General features: G+C 53.5%; 1 protein-coding gene across 6 annotated transcripts in view; it reads right to left on the bottom strand.

The window, feature by feature from the left end:
- The window catches only part of il16 (interleukin 16), a 73252-nt gene that overhangs the window by 8545 nt on the left and 51322 nt on the right, over nucleotides 1-13385 (bottom strand). For all 6 annotated transcript variants that reach the window (XM_078427068.1, XM_078427069.1, XM_078427066.1 and 3 more), the window contains exons 15-16: nucleotides 1453-1651; nucleotides 1100-1201 (exon numbers count right to left, since the gene is read on the bottom strand). In XM_078427068.1, the coding sequence (XP_078283194.1) occupies nucleotides 1100-1201; nucleotides 1453-1651 (301 nt within the window). The remainder of the gene's footprint in view (nucleotides 1-1099; nucleotides 1202-1452; nucleotides 1652-13385) is intronic.

Below are 13385 nucleotides of genomic sequence, written 5' to 3'. Positions count from 1 at the left end.
TGTGTTCAGTTTTGGTCACTGCTATAGGAAAGATTAAGCTGGAACAGGTGCAGAGAAGATTTGAGGATGTTGCCAGGACTTGACCTAGTGGGCAGCCTAGGACTTTATTTCTTGGAGCGCAGGAGTCAGTCTGAACTTATAGAGGTGTATAGGTTCATGAGGGGAATAGATAGGGTGAATGCTCTGAGTCTTTTCCCCCCAGAGTTGGGGAATCAAGAACTAGAAGAGATAAATAAGAATGGAATGATTTAATAGGAACCTGACGGCCAACATTTCCCACATGTGGTGATGGGTTCCTGGAATGAGCTACTACCAATCAGCAGACCAGTGATAGACACAGAATGCTGCAGTAATGGAGTGATGAATTGTGTATAAATGAAGAAGGATCCCGACCCACAACGCCACATTATCCATATTCTCCAGAGATGCTGCCTGACCCGCTGAGTTACTCCAGCACTCTGTGAAACATCACCTATCCATGTTCTCCACAGATGCTGCCTGACCCGCTGAGTTACTCCAGCGCTCTGTGAAACGTCATCTATCCATGTTCTCCACAGATGCTGCCTGACCCGCTGAGTTACTCCAGCGCTCTGTGAAACGTCACCTATCCATGTTCTCCACAGATGCTGCCTGACCCTCTGAGTTACTCCAGCACTCTGTGAAACGTCACCTATCCATGTTCTCCACAGATGCTGCCTGACCCACTGAGTTACTCCAGCTCTCTGTGAAACGTCACCTATCCATGTTCTCCAGAGATACTGTCTGTCCTGCTGAGATACTCCAGCACTTTGTGTCTATCTTTGGTAAACCAGCATCTGCAGTTCCTTGTTGCTACAATACTCCAAGTGCAGCTTAAGCAAGTCTTGTTAAGTGTAACAATGTCCCAACTCCTGTAAACCAGCATCTGCTGGTCTTTTTTATTCTATTATCAGCAGACCAGTGTAAGAAGCCCAATCAAAGTGAGGCAACCCACCAGTGGAGATTAGCTGAACACAGACACTGTGATGGGATCTCCATGCCAGACGGAAGGCTCCTGGATATAATTCACCGCGCATGATCCACTTCATGGGGAGCGACTCACTTCACTGGCAGTACTCACTGTGGTCACTTTGCTCTCAAGGTCCACACCTCCACCAATGCTGAATCCCAAACCAGACCCTGCTTCTTTGTGCAGGATCACAACATGGAGGTCATCTAATTGCTGCAAAGTGAAGAGAAATTCAAGGAAGATTTTAGACTGCGTGTATTTACCAATGATGTTCACCGCTACCAAAACAAGATTCTTTTTAAAAGTTATGACCAATTGTACAGCCCTTCAACATGGAACCTCCAGATTAGACCATGATTTGTAGCTCATCATTTATGTTGCCAAAATCATTTGAACATTTATTCTTAAAGTTGCAGCATGCTGTGATCAGTGTTAGCTTTGTGCCACGGCACTAATGTTCTAACCTTTAACGCTTCCTCATCCAGACCCTTCACTTCCTCTATCAGTTTGTCCAGCTCGTCTGCAGGAATCAAGGACATCATTGACTGTGCAGAGCCACAGGGCATCGAGGTGGTGCCTTCCTTTCCACCATCTTCTTTTCCATCATCTTTCTTCTGATTTTCATCTGTCAAATTAATAGTGCAGACTCTCAACTCTGCAAGGCTAGAACAGAATATACATTCTTAATCCCATGAAAGTTTGTGGATGCATAAAAATAACACCACCCTGACATGAAATCAGGGTAAGCAAAACCTCAGAAGGCAAAGAGGTAAATGGATTACCTGACAATATATTAGTTCACTTCCTGAGACTCACACACAAATACAACTTAAAGGTTTTCCATTTAGGCTGCAGACTCTCACTTCTGTCTGTAAATACAACTGTTTTTAAACTATTCAGATGGCGGACTCCCACACCCATATCACTGCACTAACTTACTGATACGACACTAAACGCCGCAGTAACTCAGTGGGTCAGGCAGCATCACTGGAAAAAAGGATAGGTGATGTCAAGACCCTTCTTCAGGCCCAAAGCTTCTCTCCAGAGATGCTGCCTGACCGCTGAGTTACTCCAGCTTTTTGCGTCTATCTTCGGTTTAAACCCGCATCTGCAGTTCCTACGCATTACTGATATGACAGTTTCTTGAGCATTAATTTACCATATTACAGAAAGCTCTAACATCCATTTTAGAGGTTCTGGGTAATAATAACCTGCCATTGATATAGTTGAGCACTATCTCATTGATATCATATTACAAGTCCTAGTCCAAATCATGTTGAGGACAAAATCATTCACATTATAAACTCCTTAAGTCAACTTTCTGAATCGTGACACAAGGCAAGTGTTGTTCTGTACGTGTGTGTGCGAAGCTCATTAAATTCACGTGCTTCTCTTAAGTTGAGTGACCTCCCTATTGTGTAAGCAAATGATTTGAGCAAGGTTTCAGATGTGAAAGTGCCATTTTGTTCTGGCCAGCTTTGGCTGAATGGTGACACTATACGAATGAGTCGGTCGGATGTGCATTCAGGTCACTTAGAGTCGGGCGTGTCATTCCAGTTGACATTCTGGTGCTTTAATAAGAGAAAAGTTTTGAACCGAATGTTAAGGCCTAATTTATGCTTCCCATGGGGTATAAAAGAAGCCATTGTACTTGTCAACGAAAGCAAGAGATTTCTACCGGAGGCACAAGAAACTGCAGATGCTGGAATCTGGAACAAAAATAAACTACTGGAGGAACTCGACAGACCAGGCAGTTTCTGTGGAGGGAAATGGGCCCATTGTAGCGACCATAGAGAATGGTCCAGGTCGTCGAACCCTCGGATTGGCCAGCGAGGTCACGTGTGAACGCGACCATAGGGATTGGTCCAGGGAGCGACATCGCTGATTGGCCAGCGATGTCATGTGCGCGTTTGGCGCCCGAAATAGTAGTTCGGCGAAGTCTTCGAAGAAGACAGTAAGTTTGTGATGGTTGTCCTTTACCTTGTTGTTTAACTCTGTTTTCGAATATTGCGGCTGCAATAAACTTCTTCTACAACCAACAAGTTTCGGACTCGCCATATTGGTGACCCCGACGTGATCTGGACGATCACCGACTAAGCAGGAACCCGACGCCTCGTTGACGATGACCGCGCCGGGCACACCGGAGTTAAGCGCGGCAAGCGTTCACCTTCCGTTGTTTTGGACGCACGCACCGCAAGCTTGGTTTATCCACACCGAGGCTCAATTTCATATAAAGAAGATATCGGACGAATCCACGATGTACTACTACCTCGTCAGCGCTCTATCGCCGGACACAACCAAGCGCGTGATGCGGTTCATCGTGAATCCACCTGCGGAAAACAAGTACGAGGCCATGAAGAAAGTATTACTGCGAATCTTCGGGTTTAATAAGCATGGTGGTGCGGCAAGACTTCTGCACCTACCGGATCTTGGAGACCAACTGCTTTCCGTCCTCATGTCCGAAATGATGATGCTAGCCGGTGAGCATACGGATTGCCCTATGTTCGAACAGGCATTCCGCGAGAGACTTCCCGAGGATGTCCGACTGCTGCTCACGGATTGTTCTTTTAAGGACCCCGAAGCATATGCAGCGAAAGCGGACGCGCTCATAGCGGCAAAAAACAAGGCAAGCGGTTCGATCAACAAGGTCTCGACATCAGTGACCACGCCACAGCGACGGCAAGATGGCGCCACGTCTCCCGCCAATTCTCCGAAAGCCCGCCAAAAAGATCCGCACAAGCGCGGCTGGTGCTATTATCACCTACGATGGGGTAACGAATCCCGCAACTGCCGTTTGCCTTGTACCTTCGCGGGAAATGCCTCGGCCGATCGTACATAGGGGCAGTTACGATTGGCCAGAACCGGCGCCTCTATGTCCATGATCGATTCACGGACACAGAATTTTTGGTGGACACGGGAGCCATCGTCAGTATAGTGCCGCCGACCGACCTCGAAACCAGATCGGGTAAGACGGGTCCCACCCTCATCGCGGTTAATGGCAGCCCAATTCGCACTTTCGGTACACGGAAGATGTCCCTTGTGTTAGGCCTCCGCACGTACGAATGGCCATTCATCATAGCCGACGTCAAACAAGCGATCCTGGGCGCAGATTTTCTCTGGGCTTTTTCACTGGTTCCTGATGTCCGCGGTAACGACCTCCGACCCTCCGCCGAAGATGAGCACGTCGCTCCGACAATCGCCTCCTCGCCCAGCCCTACTGTCCAGGCCGTCGTCGCGGCCCCCGACTCGTATGTTGAGATTCTGGCAGAGTTTCCAGAGCTGCTCATCCAACGTTTTGACACGCCTTCGGCCAAGCACGGCGTGGTCCATCACATCCGCACCGAAGGCCCTCCCGTTTTCGCTCGGGCCAGGAGACTACCGCCAGACAAACTGGTGGTGGCACGGGCGGAGTTCAGGAAGGCCCGTGGGCCTCGCCGTTACACATGGTCTCCAAGGCATCTGGGGGGTGGAGACCATGTGGCGATTATCGGCGTCTCAATGCTGTCACCACGGCTGATCGCTACCCCATACCGCACCTACAGGACTTTTCATCTGGGCTGGAAGGAGCGGTGGTGTTTTCCAAAATCGATTTGGTGCGAGGATACCATCAGATTCCGGTGCGACCGGAGGACATACAGAAAACTGCAACGATTACTCCGTTCGGGTTGTTTGAATGGTTGCGTATGCCTTTCGGTTTAAAGAACGCGGCACAGGCTTTCCAGCGACTGATGGACCGCGTGGGCCGGGGTTTACCCTTTTTGTTTATTTATTTAGACGACATCCTGGTCGCCAGCCCCTCAGTGCAGGAACACCAGGCCCACTTGCGGACCGTGTTCCAGCGGCTCCAAGACCACGGGCTCATTATCCAACCCTCCAAATGTCAATTCGGCCTTCCTGCTCTTGATTTTCTAGGGCACAGAATTACCCCTGCCGGCGCCTCCCCTTTGCCTGAGAAGGTGGAGGCTATCCGGGCATTTCCCAGGCCCACCACAGTAAAAGGGCTGCAGGAGTTCGTAGGCATGGTTAACTTCTACCATAGATTCGTTCCGGCAGCGGCGCGAGTCCTGCGCCCGCTTTTCCAATGCCTTGCGGGGAATCCGGTAGAGTTGATATGGTCCCCGACCGCAGAGTCGGCTTTTACAGCAGCTAAGGCAGCCTTGGCAGACGCCACCATGTTGGTCCATCCGAGCCCCTCCGCCCCCACGGCCCTGACGGTTGACGCCTCTGACGTGGCGGTGGGCTGGGTTCTGGAGCAGCAGGTCGGTGGCCGTTGGCAGCCTTTAGCGTTTTTCAGCCGTCAACTAAATTCGGCCGAGCTGAAGTATAGCGCATTTGACCGAGAGCTTCTGGCTCTCTATTTAGCTGTTTGTCATTTCAGGTACTTCCTCGAGGGCCGCCCATTTGTGGCCTTTACGGACCACAAACCATTAACATTTGCTTTTTTGAAATTGTCTGACCCATGGTCGGCCCGCCAGCAGCGGCACCTGACTGCTATCTCCGAATTTACCACCGATGTCCGTCATATCGCGGGTAAGCTTAATGCCGTTGCTGACGCCCTGTCTAGACCCGCTTTTCCCCCTATTTCGGCGGTGGACTGCGAAGTGGATCCCCAGGAGCTTGCGGAGGCACAGCTTCTAGCGGATACCGTTTCGGCTTACCGGTCCACCACTTCGGGATTGAAGTTGGCCCAGGTAGCTTGTGGGTCGGAGGGCACAAAAGTCTGGGGCGATGTTTCTCTTCCCCGTCCCAGGCCGGTAGTACCGCCCTCCCTTCAGCGCCGGGTTTTCGATGCCATTCATGGGCTGGCGCACCCGTCCATCCGCTCCACCTCTGCCTTGGTAGCAGCGAGGTTTGTCTGGCATGGCCTACGGAAACAGGTAGCGGGGTGGGCACGTTCCTGCGTTCCCTGTCAGACCGCTAAAGTCCAGCGCCACGTCCAGCCCCCCGTACAGGATTTAGAGGTCCCAGCAGTTCGTTTTTTTCACATCCACGTGGATTTGGTCGGGCCTTTGCCTTCCTCCCGGGGCTACACCCACCTCCTCACGGTGGTGGATCGGTTCACCCGGTGGCCAGAGGCTTTCCCATTGTTTGATATTTCGTCAGCGTCTTGTGCTAGGACTTTGGCCCTTCATTGGGTAGCTCGTTTCGGGGTCCCGGCAGTTATTACCACTGACAGAGGGCCACAGTTCACTTCGTCCCTCTGGGCCGCGCTCGCAGAACTGTACGGGTCCAAGTTACAACCCACGACTGCATATCACCCCCAGGCAAATGGACTCGTAGAAAGGTTCCACCGCCAACTTAAGGCGTCCCTCAGTGCAAGGCTTGAAGGCCCGGACTGGGTAGACCAACTCCCTTGGGTTCTGTTGGGCATCCGGACTGCTCCCAAGCTAGATCTCGGTGCGTCGTCCGCAGAGCTAGTATATGGCTCGACACTTCGAGTACCCGGAGATCTGTTTCCGGACCCTTCAGACCAGCTGCCTACAGTCCCATCAGTGTTAGCATCTCTCCGGGAACGGGTGGGCTCCCTGGCTCCAGTTCCGACTTCACGTCATGGGTGTCCCATGGTACATGAACCGCCTTCCCTGAAGGACTGTGAGTTCGTTTTTCTGCGAAAAGATTCCCATCGCGCCCCGTTGCAGAGGGTCTATCAAGGGCCGTTCCGGGTTTTGCGTAAGGGAACGGCTACCTTCACCTTAGTCATGTGCGGCAAGAGTGAGCTCGTCTCGGTGTCCCGGCTCAAACCTGCACATTTGGATCCGGATCAACCAGTCCTGGTCGGTCAAACCCCTAGGAGAGGCCAACCTCCGTTAGTTCCGCTCAGTCCAGGACCTCCCGTTCCGTCAGTTCCTCCAGGACCCCCCGTTCCGGCAGTTCCTCCAGGACCCCCCGTTCCGGTAGTTACTCCAGGACCTCCCGTTCCGGCTGTTCCGCCAAGTCCGGAACCTCCGGCTCCTGTGGTTCAGGCTGTCCCTCTCCGTACTCGTTATGGTCGCGAAATCCGGCTCCCTGCTAGGTTCCGCACCTCGGGTTCTGGGGGGGGTCATGTAGCGACCATAGAGAATGGTCCAGGTCGTCGAACCCTCGGATTGGCCAGCGAGGTCACGTGTGAACGCGACCATGGGGATTGGTCCAGGGAGCGACATCGCTGATTGGCCAGCGATGTCATGTGCGCGTTTGGCGCCCGAAATAGTAGTTCGGCGAAGTCTTCGAAGAAGACAGTAAGTTTGTGATGGTTGTCCTTTACCTTGTTGTTTAACTCTGTATTCGAATATTGCGGCTGCAATAAACTTCTTCTACAACCAACAAGTTTCGGACTCGCCATACCATCACTTCCCCTCACGGATGCTGCCTGACCCGCTGAGTTCCTCCAGCTCCGTTGATTTTTGTGCAAGGGATTTCTGATGATGCTCTAGTCATTATTTAAGAATGTAAAGGTTTGTAGGTTAATTGGCTTGGTATAAGTGTAATTTGTCCCTAGTGTGTGTAGGATAGTGTTAATGTGCGGGGATCAATGGTCGGTGCGGACTTGGTGGACTGAATCTTTAAACTAAAGAACTAAAGTATGTCGATTAGCTGCTGGAGCCATTAGCTGCTGGAACCATTAGCTGCTGGAGCCATTAGCTGCTGGAGCCATTAGCTGCTGGAGCCATTAGCTGCTGGAGCCATTAGCTGCTGGAGCCATTAGCTGCTGGAGCCATTAGCTGCTGGAGCCTGCTCTGCCATTGAGTACCATCATGCTCGGCCCCTTCTTGGTCTCAACGCCAACCCTCACCATTTATCCTTCAACCGGTAACTGGAAACGTGTCACCAAGTGCAGCCGGACTTTGATGCTTCTGGATGCTTCATGGTGGGAAATTGACCACAATATTTAAGTCAACCTCACCTGCCACGATTTTACAAAGTTAATTAATGGACCAGAAAGGCATGCTTCATTTCATTACCTACATCTTAGCACGTAAAATGAGGTCACATGTTATCTGAAAATTGAGAATCCAAAAGGTTATAGGATAGAAGGGTTGCCGAGGACAGATACATGTCGTTAAAGGTGGTTAGGAAAGAAATGCAGATGCTGGTTTAAATCGATTAAAAGTGGGAACAAGTTAATAAATCAATAAAGGAAAGCAAATCGGTTTTATTTCCACGGCGATAGAATTGAAACTGTTGTGCTAACGTATTTGTAAACTGTCTGAACCACATGTGAGTGAGCCACTGTGAAGTTCACACACCATGTTTAAAGATGCAAAGTGATGAGGAAGGATGATGATGTACATGTGTCAGGAAAGGATAAACTCAGTTGGATGAAGAAAAGAGGAAGAGACCGAGGGAGTGAACTAGTGTGTAAAGTTCTAAACCATATCAATAGAGCAGACATCACCACTCCTGTGTGAGACAGCTATCAGTAAAAGATTGGCACCCAGATACCAATTAAAGAAGTTTCTTCACAAGGGTTGGCCAACGATACTGGTGTAGTTGCTGCCTTCTGTCGGGGAATGAATCGATCAGTACGGCTGTCGGGTTGATCAGTGCGGGTGTCAGGGGTTATGGGGAGAAGGCAGGAGAATGGGGTTGAGAGGGAAAGATAGATCAGCCATGATTGAATGGTGGAATAGACCTGATGGGCCGAATGGCCTAATTCTGCTCCTATCACTTATGAACATGAAGCGTAAAGGGAAAATCCAGCAACCTTGTGCTTCCAGACGGAATGTCATTGGGAAGGAACAAGTGTCACAGTGCAATAGCAAACTCACCCCACTCCAACTCACCCGACCATCGGTAAAGCTTGCTCTAATTATGCATCCACCCTGGATCAGAGCTCGGCTGTTGGTTCAGGCTACAAAACGCCGTGCTGACCCGACCCACTTGTTACCCACAGCCTGGGGAGACCCAGGAGAGCCCGGCCCCGGCAGCGAGCCCGGGAGAGTCTGGCCCCCGTGAGAGTCTGGCCCCTGGGAGAGTCTGGGCCCCGGGAGAGACTGGCCCCCGGGAGAGTCTGGCCCCCGGGAGAGTCTGGCCCCCGGGAGAGTCTGGCCCCCGGGAGAGTCTGGGCCCCGGGAGAGACTGGCCCCCGGGAGAGTCTGGCCCCCGGGAGAGTCTGGCCCCCGGGAGAGTCTGGCCCCTGGGAGAGTCTGGGCCCCGGGAGAGTCTGGCCCCCGGGAGAGTCTGGCCCCCGGGAGAGTCTGGCCCCCGGGAGAGTCTGGCCCCCGGGAGAGTCTGGCCCCCGGGAGAGTCTGGCCCCCGGGAGAGTCTGGCCCCCGGGAGAGACTGGCCCCCGGGAGAGTCTGGCCCCCGGGAGAGTCTGGCCCCCGGGAGAGTCCGGCCCCCTGGGAGAGTCTGGCCCCCGGGAGAGTCTGGCCCCCGGGAGAGTCTGGCCCCCGGGAGAGTCTGGCCCCCGGGAGAGTCTGGCCCCCGGGAGAGTCTGGCCCCCGGGAGAGACTGGCCCCCGGGAGAGTCTGGCCCCCGGGAGAGTCTGGCCCCCGGGAGAGTCCGGCCCCCTGGGAGAGTCTGGCCCCCGGGAGAGTCCGGTCCCCGGGACAGCCCAGCCCTGGGAGAGTACAGGCCCCGGGACAGCCCGGCCCTGGGAGAGTCTGGCCCCCGGGAGAGACTGGCCCCCGGGAGAGACTGGCCCCCGGGAGAGACTGGCCCCCGGGAGAGTCCGGCCTCCTGGGAGAGTCCGGCCCCCTGGGAGAGTCCGGCCCCTGGGAGAGTCTGGCCCCCGGGAGAGTCTGGCCCCTGGGAGAGTCTGGGCCCCGGGAGAGACTGGCCCCCGGGAGAGTCTGGCCCCCGGGAGAGACTGGCCCCCGGGAGAGTCTGGCCCCGAGAGAGTCTGGCCCCGGGAGAGTCTGGCCCCCCGGGACAGCCCGGCCCTGGGAGAGTCTGGCCCCCCGGGAGAGTCTGGCCCCTGGGAGAGTCTAGCCCCCGAGGGAGTCTGGCCCCTGGGAGAGTCTGGCCCCCGGGGGAGTCCGGGCCCTGGGACAGCCCGGCCCTGGGAGATTCTGGCCCCTGGGAGAGTCCGGCCCCTGGGAGAGTCTGGCCCCCGGGAGAGTGTGGCCCCCGGGAGAGTCCGGTCCCCGGGACAGCCCGGCCATGGGAGAGACTGGCCCCCGGGAGAGTCCGGTCCCCGGGACAGCCCGGCCCCCGGGAGAGTCTGGCCCCCGGGAGAGTCTGGCCCCCGGGAGAGTCTGGCCCCCGGGAGAGTCTGGCCCCCAGGAGAGACTGGCCCCCGGGAGAGACTGGCCCCCGGGAGAGTCTGGCCCTGGGAGAGACTGGCCCCCGGGAGACTGGCCCCGGGAGAGTCTGGCCCCGGGAGAGTCTGGCCCCCGGGAGAGTCTGGCCCCCGGGAGAGTCTGGCCCCCGGGAGAGTCTGGCCCCCGGGAGAGACGGGCCCCCGGGAGAGACGGGCCCAGGGAGAGACTGACCCCCGGGAGAGTCTGGCCCACAGGAGAGACTGGCCCTGGGAGAGTCTGGCCCCCGGGAGAGTCCGACCCCGGGAGAGTCTGGTCCCCGGGAGAGTCTGGCCCCCGGGAGAGTCCGGCCCCTGGGACAACCGCCCTGCCAGCCCGGGCAGACCCAAGACCGAGCTCTCTCTCTCTCTCTCTCTCTCTCTCTCTGGTGTGACAGCCTAGACGGACGGAGATGTGGATGTGTCGCTGAGGAGACGTCTGGCTTCAACCGTGGCGAACAATATCGGGAAAGGACCCCGCGCCTCCCAGCGACGAGAGAGAGGGGAGGAAGGGCAAGTCTTTCACGCGTCCATTTGCTTCCCATGTGAGCGGGGCCTACCAATAGTACAAGCCTGTACTGCAGTGACTGGAAACGTGGTACTTAGCTAAAGCTAATTAGCAGCAGGATGCCCCCCTTCTCCACGGACGACTACCACAAACTTCTACAGAAGATTGCAGGTCTGGAAACCAAAATTCACCGGTTAGAAGTGAACATGGAGGTGAATGGATTATGTGGGAATGACACCACTTTACCATCGACTTGAAACAGCGGATGAGAGCTTGCGAACACACGGCTAATTGGCACCGACATGGCGACCAAGAAACAGGGGGGCTGTGTACTGGGTAATAAATCTACAAGTGCTAGTCCTCCCTGGAAGTCTCGGTGCAAAGCCTAAGAGTAAATCATTTCCCTGGGAAATGGAGGATGGGTAAAGGGCAGAGCACAGCAGCCTGAGGTTTGTGGTACGACCAGCAGGCCTGCCTACCATCCAGGCACGGCACCTTGTCAACCCCTGTACTCAGTACGACACAGCCATGGACAGCTGCAGAGGGGAGAGTTAGCAACAAACCTCGCCAACAACCAAATGTGCAACTGGAGGACCACTGCTGCAGGACCCTGGATCTCCATCTGATGACCTGGACAAGGTCTCATCGTCACACCGCAGGGTAAGGGCTGAGACTGGGCCACACACTCTGACAATAGACAATAGGTGCAGGAGGAGGCCATTCGGCCCTTCGAGCCAGCACCGCCATTCAATGTGATCATGGCTGATCATTCTCAATCAGTACCCCGTTCCTGCCTTCTCCCCATACCCCCTGACTCCGCTATCCTTAAGAGCTCTATCTAGCTCTCTCTTGAATGCATTCAGAGAATTGGCCTCCACTGCCTTCTGAGGCAGAGAATTCCACAGATTTACAACTCTCTGACTGAAAAAGTTTTTCCTCATCTCGGTTCTAAATGGCTTACCCCTTATTCTTAAACTGTGGCCCCTTGCTCTGGACTCCCCCAACATTGGGAACATGTTTCCTGCCTCTAACGTGTCCAACCTCTTAATAATCTTATACGTTTCGGTAAGATCTCCTCTCATCCTTCTAAAGTCCTGACTGTGGGTGACTCTGCTGTGAGAGATGTAAAAAGCATGTTCAGTAAAAACACCAAAATACTCTGCTTTCCCAAGGATATGGTATCTGGCTTGGCAGAAAGAATCTGGCATCTTGTGGCAGAACACCCAACTGTGGAAAGCACCACACTGCACACAGAGTCAAATGATGTTGTAAAGCAACATCTGAAGTGCTGAAACAGGACTTGATTGATCTGTTCAACACAGTCGGCTCCCTGACTGCTGAGCAGTTTATCAGTCAAGTCAAACGAGGAGAGATGCAGATTGTTGGCACTGAAGACATGGCTTCCAACTGCATGTGCCGACCATTCAGTGCATTTTATTGACAATTACAACTTTTTCTGGGACCGCAGACATCTTTTTAAGGCAGGTGGACTTTTCCTTAATGTCAGGAGTAATGCTGTTCACCTCTAACCTACTTTACTTCCTGCATCACCCATCTGTTCCCTCTGTCAAGGACGAGGCAAGAGGAATCAAAACAACAACAAGAGATAACACAACGTGGCAGAGAACCACCTCAGCCCCTGCCTGCCTGAGGACAGCTTTGACCATGGGAGACATCAGAACCCAGACGAGAGATCTCCACCCCCTCACCAACACCAATGTCTCTGAGGATCCACCTCCTTCACCACCCCATACCCTGTCCATGTCACCGTTCTCCCCACTTAACCCCCACCCTACTCCCATTTCTCCCCCCATTATTCCCCCCCCCCCCCCCCCCCCCCCCGGCATCCACCTGCCCCATTTTTGACACAATCATCACAGGCGTGAGGCTGAGCACCCCGTCCCCTGCCAGACGGTAGCATCCTCTCCCTTCCCAGCCTGATAAGGTTGCTTGTGTACAAAATGCAGGAGCTCTAATTGATATGTGCTGGGTCCAGGCTGCACGGCCAATGGCACTCATGACCCGTTCAAGCACAAGCCCTGTGTACCAAACACTTCCTCTATTCCTGTCCTGATAGGTAATAGAAAAAGAGTGGTGAATCCGCTGAGAAACAAGAGGCACTCAACTGCAAATTTGTCAAATTCAGCATCTATTCCTCGTCAGCCACAGCTTGTCCCTAAACATGGGACAGATGATGCTTTTAACACTGAAACTATCTTTACTAAATGTCAGTCTCTGGCAGGAAAAGCTTTTGTAATCAACGATTTCATTATTAAGCACAATCTTGATTTTATGTTTTTAACTGAAACTTGGTTTGACATAAATAACAGTACAACTGTTCTTATCAAGTCAACCCCTCCCCACCTCAGTCTTATGAGTGAGGCTCGAGTGCATTAGAAAGGAGGTGGAATCCAATCATGTTTAATGACTCACTCCAATGCAAACAGACATCTTATGGAAATCTTGCTTCTTTTGAATATGTGGTTCTTCAGCTGAGTTCCTCCTCTCGAGGGGCTACGTTCCTAAATATCTACCGGCCATCTAAATACTGTGCAAGCTTCTTTCATGAGTTTACTGAACTGCTGTCTATAATCTGTATTGGCTTTGACTGTGTAGTTATTGTTGGTGATTTTAACCCCCAGGACAGAGGGACTAAAGAACTGTGTTGT

Source organism: Rhinoraja longicauda, chromosome 33 (genome assembly GCF_053455715.1).
Source record: "Rhinoraja longicauda isolate Sanriku21f chromosome 33, sRhiLon1.1, whole genome shotgun sequence".
Lineage (NCBI taxonomy): Eukaryota > Metazoa > Chordata > Chondrichthyes > Rajiformes > Arhynchobatidae > Rhinoraja > Rhinoraja longicauda.
This window is presented reverse-complemented; position numbering and strand designations above follow the sequence as displayed.